This window comes from Bufo bufo, chromosome 3 (genome assembly GCF_905171765.1).
Source record: "Bufo bufo chromosome 3, aBufBuf1.1, whole genome shotgun sequence".
In the NCBI taxonomy this organism is placed as follows: domain Eukaryota; kingdom Metazoa; phylum Chordata; class Amphibia; order Anura; family Bufonidae; genus Bufo; species Bufo bufo.
Genome location: NC_053391.1, coordinates 372,734,171 through 372,757,341, shown reverse-complemented (window position 1 = coordinate 372,757,341; position 23,171 = coordinate 372,734,171). Strand labels below are relative to the sequence as shown.

Below are 23,171 nucleotides of genomic sequence, written 5' to 3'. Positions count from 1 at the left end.
ATTTAAGAATATACACAGATTTCATGTGCAAGAAATTGAGGACACGTCCTCTTTAAAGGGGTTCTCCAGGAATAACGCGTTTGTTTGTTTTTCAAGTGCCAGCAGCCTGCTTCTCTCAGTCACTGGCTGCAGTGGAGCTTGTGACCCTCCCCATGCTGCACTGGATGTCAACACTGCAGGACTGGAACATGGAGACATCCCGGAGGATGCAAGTAGGAATATTCTAGTCAGAGAGGTTGGCAGTTGGTACATGAGAAAAATCTCATTTTTCCAGGAGAACCCTTTTAGGCCAGATCAGACTTTTTGCCAATATCAAAGTGCATAAAAAAAAGGTCTGGTTGCAGAATGCCAGTAATTCAAAAAGAGCACACATCACAATAACAAAAAAATGGCAGAGCAGCAAATAAAAGGTCCATGGTATGGTACACTACATGAATCGAGAAGCTCATGCAGATCAAGAGGGAAGTCAGCCAGCACCCAAGAAGCCAAAAGGAGAAAGATGAAAATGACTCTTACCGGTAATTGTATTTTCCCTTAGCCTCCACAACGGCACTTCCTGGAGGGTACCCGCCTCTTCAGGGACAGGAAAACAACGGAGACCAACGTATAAAAGCCCCCTCCCCTTTACCTTCGCCAGTTAATAACCTAGAACTCCAAGGTAGATGCATCATTTAATAAGGTTAAGTAATATAACAATACAAATGAAAAAAAGGGTCAACAGCCCACAAAATATCACAGAAAAAAAAAAAAAATGGGTGGGAATTCCCTGTGCCGTTGTGGAGGCTAAGGGAAAATCCAATTACCGGCAAGAGTAATTTTCACCTTTTCCCCACGCCTCCACAACGGTACTTCCTGGAGGAATAACAGAAGAATCCACTCAGGGAGGGACCACGGCAGATAAAACTTTTCTGCCAAAAGATAGATCTCTATTGGATAGCACATAAAGTTTATAATGTGTATAAAAAGTAGAAGGGCTCGACAAGTCGCTGCTCTGCAAATATCCTCAAGAGAGGCAGAGGCTCTCTCTGCCCAAGAGGCAGCCATAACTCGTGTAGAATGGGCCTTCAGTCCAGGCAGGGGAGTCATCTCTTTTCCATTGTAACAGAGATATACAGGACTTAATCCAACGTGTTATGGACGCCTTGCTAGCTGCTCTACCCAGATTAGTGCCCAGGTACTGGACCAATAACCGATTTGTCCTTCTGAAGTCCTTTGTAATTTCCAGATACTGAAGAAGACGACATCTTCTTACGTTAAGGTTACTGAACTTCTTTACCCCTTTAGAGGTAGCCTGAGGACAGAATGAAGGGAGAGAAATTTCTTGACTGCAATTAAATTTTGATACCACTTTAGGAATAAATTCGGGAGAATTTTTTAAAACAATTCTATCTTCCAGTATTGTAAGGTAGGGAGGCTGAATAGAGAAAGCCTGAAGCTCCCCGACCCTTCTAGCTGTTGTAATAGCTAGTAAAAAAAAAAAAAAACAACACACAACAACAACAACAAAAAAAAAAACACTGTTTTAAAAAGGTCAAAAGCCTCATAGATAAATCTAGAATGGGTTCAAAGGGAGAATCTGAGAGGACAGAAAGGACTAGATTTAAATCCCATGGTGGGACGTAGGATCTGAAATTTGGGTGCAATCTACTAGCGCCCTTGAGAAACCTTTTAATCAGATCTGTTTCAGCCAGTTTCTCACCCATAAAAGCACTTAATGCTGACATTTGTACCTTTAAGGTGTTTATTTTAAGACCATGGTCAAGTCCTGATTGGAGAAAATCTAGAACTAGTCCCAAGTCTGGGGGCCTGAACGGGTCCCAGGAAGTCATAGAAAAGGCCAGGAAGGCTTTCCAGGATCTTAGATATATTTTTGAAGTAACTGGTTTCCTGCTGTGCATTAAAGGGTTTCTGTCACCCCGCAAAACTAATTTTTTTTTTTTGGATAGTTAGATTCCTCATAGTGCGATATAGGAGAATATAATAGTCTTACTTACTTTCATGCGGCCGATTCTTTATAAAACGAACTTTTATAATATGTAAATGAGGGCTCTACCAGCAAGTAGGGCGTCTACTTGCTGGTAGCTGCTGCAGAAATCCGCCCCCTCGCCGTGTTGATTGACAGGGCCAGCCGTGATCTCCTCCTCCGGCCGGCCGTGTCAGTAATTCAAAAATCGCGCGCCTCTGGTCATTCGGCGGAGTAGAAGATTTGGAAGAAGGGGAAGGATCCAATAATTCTCTCCTGCCAGGGACTTGAAAACCAGAAACCACACCCTTCTGGGCCAATACAGAGCTATTAGTATTATCTGGGACTTCTATCGATTTTGTTAGGACTTTTGCAATTAGAGAGAAGGATGGGAAGGCGTACAGGAAACCCTTCGGCCACCTGTGCGCTAAAGCATCCACTTGCAGAGGTCTGTCTTTGTAAGAGAGGGAATAAAACCTGCTGACTTGTTTTTTCGTGAAGCAAACAAGTAGATTTCCGTGCTCCCTATCTTGCCGAAATCTGGTCGAATACTGTCTGGTTCAAGCTCCATTCCCCTTGTCCCAATTTTTCTCTGCTCAGCAAGTCCGCTAGATGATTTTCTTTCCCCTTTATGTGGACCACCGTCAGAGATCTTAGGTTTGCTTTGGCCCAAACAAATATCTTTTTTGTCACTGCCGAGAGGAGACGACTTCTTGTACCCCCCTGTTTGTTCACGTAAGCAACCGTGGTCGAGTTGTCGGAAAGTATCTTCACACGACTCTGGACCAGGGATGGAGCGAAAAATTTTAGCGCTTGCCAGACTGCCTGAAGCCCTCGCATGTTGGAAGATGGCTGGATAGGGCTTTTCTGCCATAGACCCTGACCTGTCTTGCCATTCAGGTGAGCTCCCCAGCCCTGGCCGCTTGCATCTGTCGTGACCACTAGTTGTTCCAACTGCAGCCATTCCACGCCTCTGGAAAGGTTCTTTTTTTTAGCCACAAGGAGAGAGAGCGCACCTTACATGGAAAGGAATCTCCAATTTCTTGTTTAAAGACATTTGTTTTCGATCCCAGGTCCGTAACAGGAAGGACTGTAGCGTTCTTGTGTGAGCCTGGGCCCATTTCACTGATGATATTGTGGAAGTCATGATACCCATAATCATGATCTCTTTTATAGAGGTCTTGCGTAAACGTTGAAACCTTGCTACTCTTTGGATCAGGTTTTTCTGTTTTCTTTCCGGAAGAAAGGAGGACATTAGATGAGAATCTAGAAGTACACCTAGGAATATCTTCCGATAATCCGGAATCAGGTCTGACTGTCAAATTTAGGATGGATCATCAATATGAAAATGTCTGGACTACAGTCTATCTGCAAGAGAAGGGATCCTGTAGTCGGGGCTGCGACCAACAAGTCGTCCAGGTATGGAATCAGGACTCTGACAGATGGAGGAAGCTTGAAATTTCTGACATAACCTTTGTAAATACCCTTTGGGCAGAGGATAGGCCAAAGGGAAGTACCTGGAATTGGAAATGACTGATCCTCCCCTGAAGCCAGACTGTCATTCTTAAATATTTCTGGTAATGTTGATGGATTGGAACGTGGTAATAAGCATCGGAGAGATCTATTGTTGCCATTACCCAGTCTTTGGATATTAGGTTGATTGTAGACCTGACTCTTTCCGTTGTGAACTTTTTGTATCTTATGAATTTGTTTAAATTTTTCAGATTTATTATCAAAATCGGAATGACTCGTCTGGTTTCTTTAGCAAAATGATTTGAGAATAGAAGCCCTTTTTTCTTCCTCTGGAGGAACTTTGAGTATTGCCTTTTTCTGAAGTAGAAATGCAATCTGTGATTCTAGAGCTTCTTGTTTCTCCTTTTTTTTTTATCTTGAATTTTCCAGGTACCTGTCTGGGGGAACATTTGATAGCTCCAGCCTGTATCCTGATGTGATTACAGACAGCACCCAAGGTGATGCTTTAATTTGTACCCAGGCCTGGTTGAATTTTTTTAAATCTTCCCCCGACTGGATTTCTGGCGTCATTGTGTGGTATTTGGACGGGAGGATTTATCTGAGAAGAGGAAATTCCCTATTCTTGTTTCTCGATGATTGCCATGAGGATCCCCAATTCTTCTTATCAAATGCAGGACGTCTTTGGGGGTGAAAATTACGTCTGATGGAAGAATCTCGATTCGGTAGGGAAGCCCTTTGCCTACCGGAGGCCTTTTCTAGGATATCGTCCAGGGTCTTCCAAAATAAACGATCCCGTTCACAAGGGATGGCACAAAGTCTATTTTTTTTATGCCGCATCTCCATTTTATGATCTTAACCAAATAGCCCTAAGGGAGGCATTTGATAAAGCTGCGGTCTTTGCAGATAATTTCACGACATCTGCTGAAGCATCCGGCAGGAAGTTGGAAGCTTGTTTCAGGTTCGGGATGGAAGCAAGAATGTCCTCTCTTGGAGTGTCCGACTGAATGTGCTCTTCTAATTGAGTCAGACATAATGATAGAGTTCTTGCAGCATAAGTAGCTGAGATTCCTCGACGTAACGTAGCCATAGAAGATTCCCAAGACTTCTTAAGCAGGGATTCACACTTTTTATCCATCGGATCCTTAAGGATTCCCAAGTCTTCATAGGGTAATGCGGACTTTTTAGAAATTTTAGCAACTGGGGCATCTAACTCTTAGGGCTTTATCCCAAGAGCTGGAATCCTCCTCAGCAAAGGGATACTGGATCCTTCCATTCGTTCAAGATTAAATTTTTTATGTTGGAGTGAATCGGGAAGACCCGTTTCTTTTTCTCCTCTAGTCCTAGGAACATCTGATCCTGGACGGTCAAAGGTTCTTTTGATTCTTCCATATTTATTGTCGCCCTGATGTTCTTAAGTAAGCTCTCAGTCTCTTCAATGGAACACAGAGGGCGACCTGAGGAGCCCTCATACACTAGAATCCGTATCTGAGGAAGCCTTTTGTTCATTCAGATCGGATCCCTGTTCTTCAGTCACAGAAGAAACCATTCTGGATGTGGATGGCTTAGGAGAGGCTACTGCTAGTCTCGCGTCGATAGCTGCCCAAATCTCTTCCTTAATTAAGGATCTCAGACTATCCACAATAGACAGAGATTTCTCGGATACCACTCTATTTATACATTTTGGGCAGAGATTTTTTGTGACAGCGGATAAAGTTTTTTTGCACATTAAAATTTTTTTCTTCTGTGACGGTTCTCCAGATGATCTTAGACTCTCCCTCCCTTTTTTTTTTTTATAGGAGAGCCGTCACCCAGAAGATAAGACATAACACCCTGTGCACATATAGGGTGAATTTGTCAATATAAATGTCCTCAGGGAGGAGGCTTACCGGGCTGGAGGGCCTGGTGGCATTAGTGGTCTTTTTTGCTAACTCAATTTCTCCAGGGGCAGACAATTGTGGTGCGGATGAGAACGCCACTGTAGCCTTCTTCTAGCAGGCTGTTCACCGGTAGGACGCTGACATTCCACTTTAAATTTGCCGCCTGAGGATGTCCTGGTAGGCGTGGTGACGTTACTCTAGCACTGCGTTTCATGGTGGAATGCAACGCGCTGCAGCCAGAAGTAGGATCGGAGCGCTCACAGCCTGGGAATGCCCCCAGCCACCGAATACCCAACACACGGCCCTCTTCTATAGCGGGGAGCCCGGGGCTGCCAGCACACGCCGGACTAACTCCATAGGGGGAAGGAGGAGCAGCATAACAAAGCTCCGGGATCCTTCACCCTGCAGGAGCCCTCCGAAAAAAACGGGATAACTTACCAAAGGCTCTGCGCACCGTCGATCTCCACCTACCTTTTGAAGGGACAGGAAAACAACTGGCGAAGGTAAGGGGGGGGGGGGGGGGGGGCTTTTATACGTTGTTCTGAGTTGTTTTCCTGTCCCTGAAGAGGCGGGTACCCTCCAGGAAGTGCCGTTGTGGAGGCGTGGTGGAAATTATATTTATTTTTCATTATTCATGTAGCACTGACATATTCTGCAGCACTGTGCCTAGATCATCATCCCTGTCCCACAGGAGCTCACAATCTAATATTCCTAAGAATACGATGAATACATACTCAGACATATCTTATAGGAAGCCAACTAACCTCTCCACATTATTGGAGTGAAGGAGGAAGTTGAAGTTGGTGTATCAGTAGACTCCATGTAAAGACCATAGTGATGGGACAGCAAAGCACGGATGAGCTAAAAATGTGGTTAATCACTTGGAATATATACGTTAGATACGTGTGAACACACAATCACCATTTAGTACTACTAGCGAGTCACGTCTGAGAGAAATCAGCAGGGGAGACCAATAAAGTATAAAAACCCTTTTACCTTTGATATGAGCTCATCGTGATTTGCCAGGTGAGCTCTGCAATGAATGCAGCTGTATGTTCTGTGGCAGGATGGCAGGTAGGCCTGAAACGTTTTGGACCTTGTCATTTTCACCATTGGAGCCACTGAACGCTGGGTGAATTCTGGAGTGGCCCACGAGGCGCTCCCACAGGAAGGATCGCACGGGAAACACCGGAAGACACAGGTAAAGGCCGTGGTTTGGCAGGTTATGGGTGTGGGGGCAGGCTCCACACACTGAAGAAAACTGATTACTTGCTATGTCCACAGACCTGGAAAAAATAAAAAATAATTTACAAAAAAATAAATCAGAAGTCAATTGAAGAGCTATAATACTATATGGTAATTAGTTGTTACATTCTGTACAACATTTATAACAAACATTGAAGACAAAACATCTGTCAGCAGATTTGTACCTATGAAACTGGCTGACCTGTTACATGTGCGCTTGGCAGGTGAAGGCATCTGTGTTGGTCCCATGTTCATATATGCCCACATTGATGAGAAAAATGAAGTTTTAATATATGCAAATGAGCTTCTAGGAGCAATGGGGGCGTTGCCATTACACCTAGAGGCTCTGCGTTCTCTGCAACTGCCACATCCACTGCACTTAGATTAAAAGAGCCAGGCAGGGAAAACATCATAATGCCTGGCCCAGTCAAAGTGGAGAGGGTGCAGCAGTTGCAGAGAAAGCAGAATCTCTAGGTGTAATGACAACGCCCCTGATGCTCCTAGAGGCTCATTGGCATCTATTAAAACTTCCTTTTTCTCAGCAACGTGGGCACATATGAACATGGAACCAACACATGTCTTCAGATGCCAAGTGCTCATGTAACAGGTCAGCCAGTTTCATAGATACAAATCTGCTGACAGATGCCCTTTAAAGGGGTTATCCCACCACAACAGGATATGAGTCTGATCGGTGGGGGTCCGACAGCTAGGGCCCCCACCAACCATGAGAATGGGTCACTGTGTATCCTATTAAAATGGAGCAGCAGACATTATGCATGCTGCAGCGCCATTAAAAGTGGGCAGCACAGGCCCCCCATTTTCATGATTGGTGTGGGTCTCACCATTAGGGCCCCAGCCAATCTGACACTTGTAAGTTGGGGATAAGTTGTTTCAGTGAGTCAACCTCTATAATATACAACATTATAAGGCCTCATGCACATAAACGTGGGGCTGCCTACGGAAACAGAAAGAAGTCCTTCCATGGGCTTCCGGGTCCATGCCTCACCACTACAAAAGATATGCCCTATCTTTCTCCACATCTTGTAGATCGGATCCGTTGAAGTCAATGGGCCTGCACTGTGATGCAGAGTGCACATGGCCGGTGCCCATGCTTTGCCGCCCCACAGTTGCGTGCATGAGGCCCAAGGATGAGATTTAACAAACTGACTATTCCAGATTTCATAGCAGTCTGCCGCTTAATACAAAAGGCGTCTTAACAGACTTTTAATTCAACCTGACAGCTGTCAACTCAAGACTGCTTTAACCTACTGAACCAATGACCCCAGTTCCAAGAGCACCATCACAAACAACATGCAATATCGGTCCTATAAAACCTGCTGCTGTGCATGGATAAGCCAATTTATGAACATCTAATATGTTAAGTCACCTGAATACCCATGTAACTAGCATGTGCTAATGTTACTTTCCAGCTGGGTATTCATGTTCTCAGATGCAGTTTTTGAAGCAAAAGTCAGGAACGGATCATAAGCAGAGGACACATAACAGAAATACTGAGTCTTCTCTTTTTGAATCCATTCCTGGCTTTGGCCTCAAATACTGCATCTAAAATCCTGAATGTGGAAACCGAGCCATCCACTGGTAAATGATTTGCTAGAGAAAGATCAAGTCGGGATCTCCCCCATACACTAAAGATGGTCAGGCTTCCGGCTCCAACGCCATCATGACTGGCAGCGCATGGTGAGAGCTCTCACTTGAACTACCCAGATAACTACTATCCCCGCCAGAGGGGGACACCAGTTCCCACCACAAGCCAACTTTTTTAAAACCCCATTATACATGGAAAGGTATTTAACCACCATAGGGAGCAAAAATAAAAGCAAAGGGTGGTGGAAAGCCAGGAAAACACATGCTCAGCATACCAGCGCCAGAAATGGAGGACAACGCAGATCCACAAAGTTCTCCCCGCCCTGACACAGATGATAGTGCTCAGGTCGACTACATACGCCTGGCCAAGGAGGTAGCAGCACAGAGCCTACCAGACATCCACCGTAGCCCAGGCTTTTTAACAATTGCAAACAGAGGTGATGCAACATACTAACAGACTGGACATGGTGGAATCAACTACCAGCCAGATGGAAGTAGATCTAAACCACGCTTGCTCCAAATTACAACAGGCGGAAAGTGAGTTAAGGAAGTTGTGAAACAAAGTGGGTGACCTAGAAAACAGGTCTCGGCGCAATAACCTCCGGATCATGGGGATACCAGAGTTCGTGCCCTTTCACGAGCTGAAGACCATATGCGAGACTGTTGCTGGAAGCTTTGGGTCTGCAAGGACTTTTTAAAGTGGAACGAGCATTCCAGCATTTATAACATCTACAGACCAAATGAATCTAACGGTCCTATCTTTCAAAAACTGTCGCAACAGATCTTATCAGACTCCATTGTGTATAAAAAAAGTTGGAGGGGATATGAATACAGTTGTGCAGTCATCAGAAGACAGAAAACAAACTAGAGGTAGTAGAGAAGGTGACGCCAATAGTAAATGACTCACGAGCGTGAGAACCCGTGCTAAGCCTGCACACAAAGTACAACACCAAAAGGAGGGAGAGGCTAGCACAAATAGCAATGAATATAAACTTTATTATAGTCTCAAAAAGAGACGGAGAATCCAATAAAATACAATAAGAGACAATACAATGGTGAGTAGAGAAAACACAGGATAAAAACAGGACTCCACTAGGCAGTAAGCACATCAATGCTGGCAAGGTCACGAGAGTACAAACATAGTATGTAAATGACCCAAAGTAGGCATATAGTATATGGACCCCGCCAGGGCCGTCAGCACAATATAAAACTAAATACAGTACATAAATATATAAAGTGCAAAGTATAGAGTACATGGATAATATAATGAACAATTACTGAGAAGCCATGGCATAGATACTTGAGTGGTGAACAAGAGAGCCCCAACGCACATTTCGCGTAAGCTTCCTCAGGGGGTGTGTATACACACCCCATGAGGAAGCTTACGCGAAATGTGCGTCGGGGCTCTCTTGTTCACCACTCAGGTAATAAAACTTATTTAGAGACACTATAGCGACATGGAAGAGCTATGGTTAATCATACCAGGTCTCCAAGTACCTCAACCCCTCAAAGATGATCATAGTAGAGGGGAGAATCGCAAGCCACACTAAAACCCACATGGGATCCTACCAGATTGAGAAATATATCCGATTTCTGGCACTCAGAAAAGAGAAGGTACTACACTTTTGATGAATTCAAAAATAAAATATGGTATTGGGAACTCATCCCTTCTAGCATATTACCAAATAATCAGCTCTTTACAGAAAAAGCTGAGGGAATACTCGAATGAGGAGAAAACAAAATGACTTTGACAACTTAATATCTACCCAACAAGGGAAACCCAGTCTAGCTGCACTATATGCTAAAATCAGGGAACAAATTATAAGGTCAGTTGATTTCAGGGTATTTAAAAGGCTGGAGCAATGATTTTCCTAACAAAACTCTAAAAGACTCCATCCTGTCAGGGTGGACAAGGGTCAGGAAGGCGACCATTAATGAATTATGGAGGAAACACAATTTAGAATCATTCATAGGGCAATATACGGTTTCCGGAAATACAAAAACAAGAATGAAGAACAAAAATTAACAGCATGTACCAAGTGTAAGTTGGAAGACACTGATCTATACCATGGGTTATGGACATGCCAGGCTTCCAGGCACTTTTGGACTCAAATTAATGGATTACTCAAGCAAAAACTGGGAAATGGGGTTCAAGAGGCACCAGAAATTATACTTTTCCAGACATAGGAGAAGGAAGTTCACATACCGGAAATAACACATCTTTTCATATTAGCTGCCAAGAGACGCCTACTCGGTAAATGGCTAGACCCAGATTGCCCTAATATGACGGAGGTAATAGATCAAATGAAACACTGCATGTTCCTGGAAATAATAGAGGTGGAGAAAAAAAAAGAAAGAAAAAACACAAGCAATAACTTTTTTCAAGAAATGGAGACGGTTTATTAGCGACTTCCTATCTGAGACAGAAATGGGTAAATTGAGGTATCCTTTTAGGGATTCAACATGGAAAGCTGAAAATACAAAAGAAAAAACAACTGAATAATGGAGAAATAAAAAAAGAAAAAAAGACACATAAGAAGACTAGAAACTAAGACATAACTCTTATATGATTAGAATTCTGACCACTTGAGATGGGGGAGGGAGGGCAATGGGATATATAATGTAAGTGATGGTTTAAATAATCTGTACTCTGATTGCTTTGTAACATATGGAAAATTTAATAAACATTTTGTTGGAAAAAAATAAATAAATGGTCAGCCGCTCCCGCCAAAAATGGCAGGGCCGGCAGACAAAAGACTAATGTGTATGGGAGCCTCAAGTTCTCGTTGCCAAGCTTTGCGCAAAGCCACAGACGACATATCAGCCATTATCTACTCTGTTTAGTACAAGATCTCTACTCCCGTTTTCATCCACATGGAAGAAAGTGATGTTGCATTTAATTTAGTCAATGCTCAGTGGGATGTTTAATGAAATGGTTGGAAAACGTATCTCGTATCTTTATGCTATTAATGTATATGCTTATTTATTCATTGCCCTTAAGGAGTTGCTGATAGCAGCTGTTAGAGCGCCTTATCTTTCTAGGACTAAATCTAATACAACAGAGGCCAGGAGGGTGAGACAGGAGCGTGCGAGTACATATAACACACAGGAAGACACATTACATTCCACAAGCTATTGCAACTCTGTGTGTACATAGTATTCAACAAGGAACCCACTTCCCCTCTCACATGACTGCTGCTGTAAATCATATTAGCTGAATGTTTAGTTTTGCTGCAGAAGAACAAAAAAATAAATAAAAAAAAATCATTGGAGTTTTTGGGCCTCAAAGATATGATGAATGGGTTGGGTATGACCCCCTTTGCAACCGTTATTTTTTTATTGCTCCAGTGCAGCTGAATTATAAAAATTTATCTATGTTGCTAATCATTTTGATTAAAAATTTCCTACCAGTCAAACATCAACAAAAAATATTTATTAATAATAATAATAATAATAATAATAATAATAATAATAATAATAAAAAAAAAAGTTAAGGGTACTTTCACACTAGCATTTTTCTTTTCCGGCACTGAGTTCCGTCCTAGGGGCTCTATACCGGAAAAGAACTGATCAGGCATATCCCCATGTATTCTGAATGGAGAGTAATCCGTTCAGTTTGCATCAGGATGTCTTCAGTTCATTCGTTTTGACTGATCAGGCAAAAGATAAAACCGAAGCATGCTACGGTTTTATCTCCGGCGGAAAAAACTGAAGACATGCCTGAATGCCGGATCTGTCCTTCCGGCCTGCGCATGCGCAGACCGGTAAAAATGTGAAAAAAGATACAAGACGGATCCGTCTGTCCACATGACAAGCGGAGAGACGGATCCGTCCTTGCAATGCATTTGTGAGACGGATCCGCATCCGGATCAGTCTCACAAATGCTTTCAGTCAGCGGCGGATCCGGCGGGCAGTTCCGACGACGGAACTGCCCGCCGGATCACACTGCCGCAAGTGTGAAAGTAGCCTAAGGGGTCTGAAACTTCAAGAGCCCAATAATTTTTTTTGGGCTGCCAAAATAAAAATCACTATTAATATAGACATGGTTTAGCAGGCAGCTTCCTTTGACAGGCCTGGGAGCCTTCACAAGGCCACAGGCTGTCATAGTAACCAATCTTAGCTCTGCAATTTTGCTGCAGGGGGCTCTGATTGGAGGGAGCCCCTTCCCTCCATCTACCTGCTTGTAAATCCACTAAAGGGGTTGTCCCATGAAAATATTCTACAGTTTTCAAACCAGCGCCTGGATCCGATTTAGTTTATAATTGATTGTAATTAAACATTTAGCATAGCCATTGAGTTATTCAATGAAATCTATCTGTATAGCACCACCAGTTTTTTTTCTTATTTCTTTGCCCTGCTCACTGAGAAGGCCGCACATGCTCAGTTTTATCCTTCAACTGCCTCCTGAGCTGTGATAGGGAGAGCATGGACACGCCCCCTGAGCTGCAGCAGAAAAGACCCTCCCCTTGAGCTGTCAGCTTGATATCAATCTAGCAGAGCAATGAATGGGGAGATCTCTGGATCTATGTGAGGTGCAGGGCTGATTCTAGCTTTGTTAGAAAGAGACTGTCGTGTACTATATGATGCGATTTAAATTTTTTACATTAGTCATGGGATAACCCCCTTTAATTCAAATGACATATACATACGGAATTTGTGTTAAAGAGGACCTTTCACCGATCCTGACATTGTGAACTAAGTATCATGACATATACAGCGGCGCCCAGGGATCTCACTGCACTTACTATTATCCCTGGGCGCCGCTCCGTTCTCCTGCTATGCCCTCCGGTATCTTCGGTCACTTGGTTATAGTAGGCGGAGTCTGCCCTTGTTCTGCTGGGCGTCTCCTTCTCCTAGGCTGTAGCGCTGGCCAATCGCATCGCAGAGCTCACAGCCTGGAAGAAAAAAACTCCCAGGCTGTGAGCTCTGTGCTGCGATTGGCCAGCGCTACAGCCTAGGAGAAGGAGACGCCCAGCAGAACAAGGGCAGACTCCGCCTACTATAACCAAGTCCCCGAACATACCGGAGGACATAACGGGAGAACAGAGCGGCGCCCAGGGATAATAGTAAGTGCAGTGAGATCCCTGGGCGCCGCTGTATATGTCATGATACTTAGTTCACAATGTCAGGATCGGTGAAAGGTCCTCTTTAAGGGGTTAAAAGGATGCTTGAGGCGAAACTGATAAATTATTACATAGTACCTCAGGAGGGCAGCAAAAGACAGAGAGTCTCTTTGGTGCTCCTTAAGTGCTTCTGTTGTACACTAGTTCCCTTAGGTCCTGTACTATTTTGCCAGAAGTATTCCTTTAAGACCACAACAAGACATGAAGAATCAATGACAGTAAGTAGCAGACTAATAATGTAGGGCCCTAGTTCCAGTCTATGCAAGTCAATAAACAGCTCTTTCGTATCAATTGCATTGATTTGAGATATTCCCAGTCTTACTTGAAGAGAAATCGGACCCACGTTTATGAGGCCTGCACTTTTCCATTTTACTACCCACTGTACATTGATTACATTAAGGTACATACACAGAAAAGACAGACTATGATATTAGCTGGCAATGCAAAGCGTCCATTGAAATATACAGTCATGGCCATAAATGTTGGCACCCCTGAAATTTTTCAAGAAAATAAAATATTTCTTACAGAAAAGTATTGCAGTAACACATGTTTTGCTATACACATGTTTATTCTCTTTGTGTGTATTGGAACAAAACCAAAAAAAGGGAGGAAAAAAAAGCAAATTGGACATAATGTCACACCAAACTCCAAAAATGGGCTGGACAAAACTATTGGCACCCTTTCAAGATTGTGGATAAATAAGATTGTTTCAAGCATGTGATGCTCCTTTAAACTCACCTGGGGCAAGTTACAGGTGTGGGCAATACAAAAATCACACATGAAAGTAGATAAAAAGGAGAGAAGTTCACTTAGTCTTTGCATTGTGTGTGTGTGCGCCACACTAAGCATGGACAACAGAAAGAGGAGAAGAGAACTGTCTGAGGACTTGAGAACCAAAATTGTGGAAAAAATATCAACAATCTCAAGGTTACAAGTCCATCTCCAGAGATCTAGATTTGCCTTTGTCCACCTCCAGAGATCTAGATTTGCCTTTGTCCACAGTGCGCAACATTATCAAGAAGTTTGCAACCCATGGCACTGTAGCAAATCTCCCTGGGCATGGATGGAAGAGAAAAATTTAAGAAAGGTGTCACAGGATAGTCCGGATGGTGGATAAGCAGCCCCAAACAAGTTCCAAAGATATTCAAGCTATCCTGCAGGCTCAGGAAGCATCAGTGTCAGCATGAACTATCCGTCGACATTTAAATGAAATGAACGCTATGCCAGGAGACCCAGGAGGACCCCACTGCTGACACAGAGACATAAAAAAGCAAGACTACATTTTGCAAAAATGAACTTGAGTAAGCCAAAATCCTTCTGGGAAAACGTCTTGTGGACAGACGAGACCAAGATAGAGCTTTTTGGTGAAGCACATCATTCTACTGTTTACAGAAAACGGAATGAGGCCTACAAAGAAAAGAACACAGTACCTACAGTGAAACATGGTGCAGGTTGTTTTGCTGCCTCTGGTACTGGGTGCCTTGAATGTGTGCAAGGCATCATGAAATCTGAGGATTACCAATGGATTTTGGTTCGCACTGTAGAGCCCAGTGTCAAAGCTGGGTTTGCGTCCGAGATCTTGGGTTTTCCAGCAGGACAATGACCCCAAACATACGTCAAAAAGCACCCAGAAATGGATGGCAACAAAGCGCTGGAGAGTTCTGAAGTGGCCAGCAATGAGTTTAGATCTAAATTCCATTGAACACCTGTGGAGAGATCTTAAAATTGCTGTTGGGAAAAGGGGCCCTTCCAATAAGAGAGACCTGGAGCAGTTTGCAAAGGAAGAGTGGTCCAAAATTCTGGGTGAGAGGTGTCAGAAGCTTATTGATTGTTATAGGAAGCGACTGATTTCAGTTATTTTTTTCAAAGGGTGTGCAACCAAATATTAAAGGGGTTCTGCACTTTGTTTAAACTGATTATCTATCTCCTGGACACCCGGGACCCCCGCCGATCAACTGTTTGAGAAGGCAGCGGCGCTCCTGCAGCGCCGTGGCCTTCTCACTGTTTACCGCCGGCCCACTGACATCACGACTTGTATCAACTGGCCTGGGCAGGGCTAAGCTCTGTTCACTTGAATGGAGCTTAGGGCTCTTTCACACTTGCGTTGTTGGGATCCGGCGTGCACTTCCGTTGCCGGAGGTGCCCGCCGGATCTGTAACACCGCAAGTGAACTGAAAGCATTTGAAGACTGATCAGTCTTCAAAATGCGTTCAGTGTTACTATGGCAGCCAGGACACTATTAAAGTCCTGGTTGCCATTGTAGTGGTGGGGAGCGGGGGAGCAGTGTGCTTGCCACCCGTGCGGCTCCCGGGGCGCCCCATGCGCATGGATCGCGTGATCCATGCGATCGCGTGGTCCATGCGCGTGGGGCGCCCTAACGTTGCACTGGGGCGCCCAGGTGGCCGCGCGGACGGTGGGTGTGCTGCTCCCCACTACACTTTACCATGGCAGACAGGACTTTAGCGTCCTGGCAGCCATGGTAACCATTCAGAAAAAGCTGAACGTCGGATCCGGTAATGCGCCGAAATGACGTTTAGGTTAAGGCCGGATCCGGATTAATGCCTTTCAATGGGCATTAATTCCAGATCCGGCCTTGCGGCAAGTGTTCAGGATTTTGGGCCGGAGCAAAAAGCGCAGCATGCTGCGGTATTTTCTCCGGCCAAAAAACGCTCCGATCCTGAACTGAAGACATCCTGAATGGATTTCTCTCCTTTCAGAATGCATTGGGATAATCCTGATCAGGATTTTTCCGGCATAGAGCCCCGACGACGGAACTCTATGCCGGAAAAGAACAACGCAAGTATGAAAGAGCCCTTAGCTGCGCCCAGGCCAGTTGATACAAGTCGTGACGTCACTCGGCCAGTGGTAAACAATGAGAAGGCTGTGGCGCTGCTGGAGCGCCGCTGCCTTCTCAAACAGCTGATCGGCGGGGGTCCCGGGTGTCAGACCCCTGCCGATCAGAAGCTGATGATCTATCCAGAGGATAGATCATCAGTTTAAACAAAGTGCATAACCCCTTTAAGTTAAGGGTGCCAATAATTTTGTCCAGCCCATTTTTGTAGCTTGGTGTGACATTATGTCCAATTTGCTTTTTTTCCTCTCTTTTTTTGGTTTTGTTCCAAACACAAAGGGAATAAACATGTGTATTAGCAAAACATGTGTTACTGCAATACTTTTCTGTGAGAAATACTTAATTTTGTGTGCCAACATTTACGGCCATGACTATCTATATCCCTGACCTTTAGCTAGTAAACAAAGACTTTAACTAGCGACTTACATTTGGCCTTGTACACCTTTGTTATGTTCTTTCAGCTGAGTATTAGGATTCCGTGTCAAATGACGCCAACTATGCATGAAAAATGTCTACTATTTCTGCTCTTGAAGACGTCATCTGCCTTCTGTTTGTGTCTGCTTATGGTTACATGTGTTTTATGTTACCCGGATCTCAAAAACCAAGACTGGGACAGACCAGAGGCCACAATATTTTCCGTGGTGTATGCGTGAAATAATAGAGCTGCCGTATGGATGTGTGCAGAAAAACAAAAACACACATGACCCGAGTACCATATGAGGCCTTTATCTATTAGCCAGAGCACACAATGACCTTAAAGGGAACCTGTCATGTTGAATATACAGTGCAATCTGCAGGCAGCATGTTATAGAGCAGGAGGAGCTGAGCAGATGGATATATAGTTTTATGGGGAAAGTCAGTAAAACTTAGCTTTCAAAAACTTTTTGTTTGTCATAGAGGGGGCTTGTTAACACGACCGTTGCCCATCCGTGCTGTGGACAGCAAATTGGGGTCCGCAATGCACGGGCACTGGACGTGGGGCTGCCGCATGCAGATCGCGACCCCATTTACTTGAACGGGGTCCACAATCCGTCTGTTCCGCAAAAAGATAGAGCAAGTTCTATCCTTTTGCGGTGCAGAGGCACAGAACGGAACTCACGGAAGCACTCCGTAATGCTTCTGTAGGGTTCCGTTCCGCATCTCCGGATTTTCAGACCCATTCAAGTGAATGGGTCCGCATCCGTGATGCAGAATGCACATGGCGGGTGCCCCGTGTATTGCGGATCCGCCGTATGCGGGCCGCAATACGGCAACCAGAGAGGCAACGGTCGTGTGAACAAGCCCTTATCTGAATACACCATATGCATGCAAGTACTTAAAGGGGTTATCCTGGAAAAGATATTTATGACATCCTCAGGATAGGTCATCAGTATCAGATCTGCAGGGGTGTGACCCCCACTGATCAGCTGTTAGTAAAGTCCTTGAGCACTGCAGCCTCTTCCTAGGCCAATGACATCACTGTACATCAGTCATATGGCCTAGTTGCAGCTCAGCCCCATTCAAATCAGTGGGGCTGAGCTGCAATACCAAGCACTGCCACTATATGATGTATGGCACTGTCCTTGGAAAGCTGCATCGCTCACCAGAGCTCTGATGAGTACAGCAGCTCCCTGAAACAGCAGAACAGTTAATGCCAGGACTTGGACCACTGCTCATGTGATAATGAGGACCTATACTAAGGATATAGTCCATTCACACGTCCGTAGTGTATTGCAATACATGTATCCGCAATACATCTGGCCGGCACCCCCATCGAACTGCCTATTCTTGTCCGCAATGGCGGACAAGAATAGGACATGTTCTATTTCTTTCCGGAACCGTGGACCGGAAGATCGGGGGCGCGCTCCGGAAATGCGGATAGCTGTGTGCGGTCATCATCCATTCCTGCCCCACAGAGAATGAATGGGTCTGCACCCGTTCCGCAATTTGCGGACCCATTCTACGGACGTGTGAATGGACCCCAAGTCATTATGTTATCCAGGATAACCCCTTTAACACAGTTTTGAGAAGTACGGTATACAAGATTAGAGCAGATTACAATGCGGTATATTAAAGTGGTTGTCCCATGAGAACCATTTTACATCTTTCAAACCAGCACCTGGATCTGAATACTGCAAGTCATTAACAATTTAGTATAGCCACTGAATTATTCAATAAAATCTATCTGTATAGCACCACCTGCTATTATTTCCACCTCGCTGTCCTCCTTGCTGAGGTGGACACACATGCTCAGGTCCAACCTTCAACTGCCACCATCCATATCTTTGTCTAGAAGCGGTCATAATTACAGGACCCCTTCCCCCATACAGTAAACATACATGCTCGGCCAAACCGAACATGTATGTGTATGCGGAAGCCAGGTGAGACAGCTGTTGATAGTCTTAGGAGCCAGGGCTAAATAGATTTACAGAAGAGCTGCACTGTTTGACTTTTACGAGAAGATCTGATATATCACCACGCCACAAAGTGATTACTAGAATCAAGGCAGGGTCTGCACACTGACACGTCACACCGCCAAAGATCGCGCTGCCCGCGCTGAAACGAAGGAAAGCAAATGGGCATACAGCAGCAGGCTTGTATTTCTTCCAACTGTTGCAACGCAACCCAATTCATTTTCATTTGCTCCGATGCCGGCAGAGCTACACTAATCTGTGGTCATGCAGATCTACGCAAAAGTGTGGGATCCACATCCATCAGGCGACACCAGGTTTCTTCTTCCTACATGTGCTCATCGACACGAGTCAAGAATCTAATGTGACATTTCCATGCCGTCCATTGTTACCTACCTCACTGCAAACTATTGACATTACAGGTCATTTACTAAAGATCAGCGTTTCGCGCGCCAGTCTTAGCGACAAGCTCGCTGATGGAAAAATCCAGCTAATTTAAGAGGCGTACACACCTCTCCATAAAATCGGTCACATCTCCTGTCCATACGCCAGAAACTGAAACCTACTTCAGCCAGGAGCTTGAGCAGTTATCATTTACGCTCGTTTTCTAGGACGTCGTCGGGACATTGTGGCCCCTCCCTGCCTGCTAAGCCCCACCCACAAAGTGTCTGGAAAACACAGAAAGCTGTAAAATGTTGCTACTTGTTTATGCCCAAAAACAAAACAACAAAAAAAAAAACATTGACCTTGTAATCTTGTCATCAAGGCAAAACCAGCATTGAAGTTGTCATGGGCATGACACATAGAACTGATTGTGGAGCAGACGGATAGAAACAGGGTAGCCCAACAGGCAACCTGTGCTGGTGCATTTTTGCAGATAACACACTATCCCATTCATTTCTATGTGGTCATGCACACATCCGTGGGACATGTCCTATTCTGGATCTTGGACTACTATCAGCAGTAATACATGAGAAGTATTGCAGATAACAAACCCAGATCACTTTTTTCCTACTTCCCTTTGTTCCTCCACTGTCAGCACTGAAAGCGGTGCAGAAATACATTATCAGGACTGCTGCGCATATCAGTCCTCTCCATTATGACAGCACAGCAGCCCGGACGGTGTACTTCAGCGCTGATGGCAGAGGAACAAGGGCTGTAGAAAAATAAAAAGTAGTGATCTGAACTCTTTATGTGCAGTACTACTCCTGTATTACCCTCACTAGTCACCGATCCAGAACCAGCCAGAAGAAGACTACCCTCACTAGTTACCGATCCAGAACCAGCCAGAAGAAGACTACCCTCACTAATCACCACACCAGCCAGAAGAAGACTACCCTCACTAATCACCACACCAGCCACAAGAAGACTACCCTCACTAATCACCACACCAGCCACAAGAAGACTACCCTCACTAATCACCACACCAGCCACAAGAAGACTACCCTCACTAATCACCACACCAGCCACAAGAAGACTACCCTCACTAATCACCACACCAGCCACAAGAAGACTACCCTCACTAATCACCACACCAGCCACAAGAAGACTACCCTCACTAATCACCACACCAGCCACAAGAAGACTACCCTCACTAATCACCACACCAGCCACAAGAAGACTACCCTCACTAATCACCACACCAGCCACAAGAAGACTACCCTCACTAATCACCACACCAGCCACAAGAAGACTACCCTCACTAATCACCACACCAGCCACAAGAAGACTACCCTCACTAATCACCACACCAGCCACAAGAAGACTACCCTCACTAATCACCACACCAGCCACAAGAAGACTACCCTCACTAATCACCACACCAGCCACAGGAAGACTACCCTCACTAATCACCACACCAGCCACAAGAAGACTACCCTCACTAATCACCACACCAGCCACAAGAAGACTACCCTCACTAATCACCACACCAGCCACAAGAAGACTACCCTCACTAATCACCACACCAGCCACAAGAAGACTACCCTCACTAATCACCACACCAGCCACAAGAAGACTACCCTCACTAATCACCACACCAGCCAGAAGAAGACTACCCTCACTAATCACCACACCAGCCAGAAGAAGACTACCCTCACTAATCACCACACCAGCCAGAAGAAGACTACCCTCACTAATCACCACACCAGCCAGAAGAAGACTACCCTCACTAATCACCACACCAGCCAGAAGAAGACTACCCTCACTAATCACCACACCAGCCACAAGAAGACTACCCTCACTAATCACCACACCAGCCAGAAGAAGACTACCCTCACTAATCACCACACCAGCCACAAGAAGACTACCCTCACTAATCACCACACCAGCCACAAGAAGACTACCCTCACTAATCACCACACCAGCCAGAAGAAGACTACCCTCACTAATCATCAAGCCAGAAGCAGTCAGATTACTAATGACAAGTTATTTAATAACTTCCTTCTATCCAGCAAAGTGAATTGGCCAATTTTTGACGAGAGCAGGTTTAGAAAGTAAATATCAAGATCTATAACATCAAGGCTTTGCTTTACCCCCCAAAAGTAAATCCTTTTAAAATGTCAACACTTTGGAAACACGTCTTGTGGTCCCTATAATTACGTTACCATGACCGAGACACCCAGATCATAAGAATCACTTCCTTCTGGACAAGACCTGTATGACACTTCTGGACAGCATGATCGGCAGTACATCTTACCTAACTGCTCAGATTCACCATCTAGATCAGGAATCAGGAACCTCCAGCTGTTCTGAAACTACAACTCCCAGAATCCTCCTTTCACTTGTGTGGGAGTTACACGAACAGCTGAGCCAGTGTGCATGCTGGGAGATGTAGTTTCTCTGCAGAAGGTTGCTGCTGATCCCTGATCTAGATATTTACTAAAACTAATGACAACAAGCAGTGGCGCTGCCATAGCAACCAGATAACTGGTTGCTAGGGGCGACTCCTCCACATCGGTGACAGTGACAGCCCCTGTCACCCCAGCGTCTCAGGCCTTGGGAGCAGGGCAGGGCGAACCCTCCCCCATCCCTGAGTGTTAGTAAATAAGGCAGCCACATGGGCTCTGCCCCTCCAGCAGGCCCTGACAGCACCTAGTGACTTCCCCTCAGGCGTCAATACCGCAGGGGAGTCTGTGCACCTTCAGAAAATGTCGCAACAATAAACTACCGCTAGCTCAGCATAAACCGCATGGAGGAAAAACGCAGCTCAGCATGCATCAGACAACTAGAAGCCAAGAGCACACAACGGAGCAGCCACAGGACAGAGCGGCATTTCCTCCGCAGAGGCCACAGTCTCCAGTAAAACTCTTCTTCTTGCGCATGTTTTGCTGGCGGACAAGTCCCACTCCCCCGTGATCTGCGTGCAGCCTGTCACCACTGCTCACCAACAAGCACACAACCTCCGCCACTTACAGCGCCCTGCCAGACGGTACACAGTCCCGAGTGGAAATGGTCACGCAGCTGTAGCCACTTTCCAGCCAGATCTGCATTTGAGCTCTATGCAGTTTATACGCAAGAACAACCAAACCAGCTCACCCACAAGTGACACCTGAATCCACCTATACGTAGCGGCGAGCGGCTAGCAACACTGCGCTGATTGGCTGAGGCTCCGCGCAGCCCCTTTACTTAAAGAGCCAATAAGAAGGCAGAGGTGGGTCGCGGGGCGGGGCTAAGGCGCTGTTATGGTATTACCGTATGCAAACAACATGCACCTTCTGTGTGGTGACTGCTCGGCAGTCATAGTACTGCTGCTATGCTCCCCAGTTATTGCAGGGTTAATGGTGTCTGTCAGCAGTACCACCTCTGTCAGGGACGCTTCCCTGACTGCTGTGGTTAGGATACGCCTGTCATTCTTGGGGCTCCGTGCAGTTACTGAGAAGAAGCAATGGGACTGTTGCCTCCCGCCCAGACGTGTATACTGCAGGCAGCTTCTGTTTGTTGCTGTGTAAAGCACATGTCTACCAGGCTCCCGTGGAGAGCACCAGAACAGGAGCTCTAGCAGGTGGACTGTAAGCGCTCCCTCTGCTGGTGGTTTGTGTAGTTACAGGCTCTGCTAGGTGTTGCTTGCTGACTGAAACATTATGGGAGAATGAAAATACGGTAATACTTTGTGCTCTTTGCCATTTAATAATATATATATATATATATATATATATATATATATATATATATATATATATATATTTTTTTTTTTTGAATCTTCACAAATAATTCAGCTCTCTGCAGCGCCCAGCCTGACCTGGAAACCATGCTCACTGGCATATAAAACTGTCATTTGTGTCTAGAGTAAGGAGGGCTCAAAGGGAATCTGTCAGCAGCTTTGACCATGCTAAACTGTTGACAGCACTAGGTAGGGGCTTTGGAGAGCAGTATAAATATACCTCTTGTGGAGCTGTTATCAGGAGTGGTGTGACTATGAAGTTTTATGCTGCTCCAGGGGTGTAGCTAAAGGCTTATGAGCCCTGGTGCAAGAGTTCCACTTGGGCTCCCTTCCCTCAGTGCTTTGTGGCCAGGGGCAGGGAAGCACATAGCCTTTGTGCTGCCTGAGGCAAAAATTGAAATGGCACCCCCCATTCCAAATTCTTGACCTAACCCGTTCCCTCAATGTAACTTGACCAGCATGTACTTTCTATAATACTGGTG

General features: G+C 45.2%; 1 protein-coding gene across 2 annotated transcripts in view; it reads right to left on the bottom strand.

Annotated features, from left to right (window-relative positions):
• YPEL2 (yippee like 2) overlaps window positions 1-22,060 on the bottom strand; it is a 91,670-nt gene extending 69,610 nt beyond the window's left edge. Inside the window, exons 1-2 of one of the 2 annotated variants that reach the window (XM_040424659.1) lie at window positions 21,942-22,060; window positions 6,310-6,599 (exon numbers count right to left, since the gene is read on the bottom strand). In XM_040424659.1, coding sequence (XP_040280593.1) covers window positions 6,310-6,426 — 117 coding nt within the window. In that variant the 5' untranslated portion in view covers window positions 6,427-6,599; window positions 21,942-22,060. Of the gene's footprint in view, window positions 1-6,309; window positions 6,600-19,273; window positions 21,699-21,941 lie in introns of those variants that run through there. The other variant, XM_040424658.1, reaches the window with a different exon arrangement.
• Between the last annotated feature and the right edge of the window lie 1,111 nt (window positions 22,061-23,171).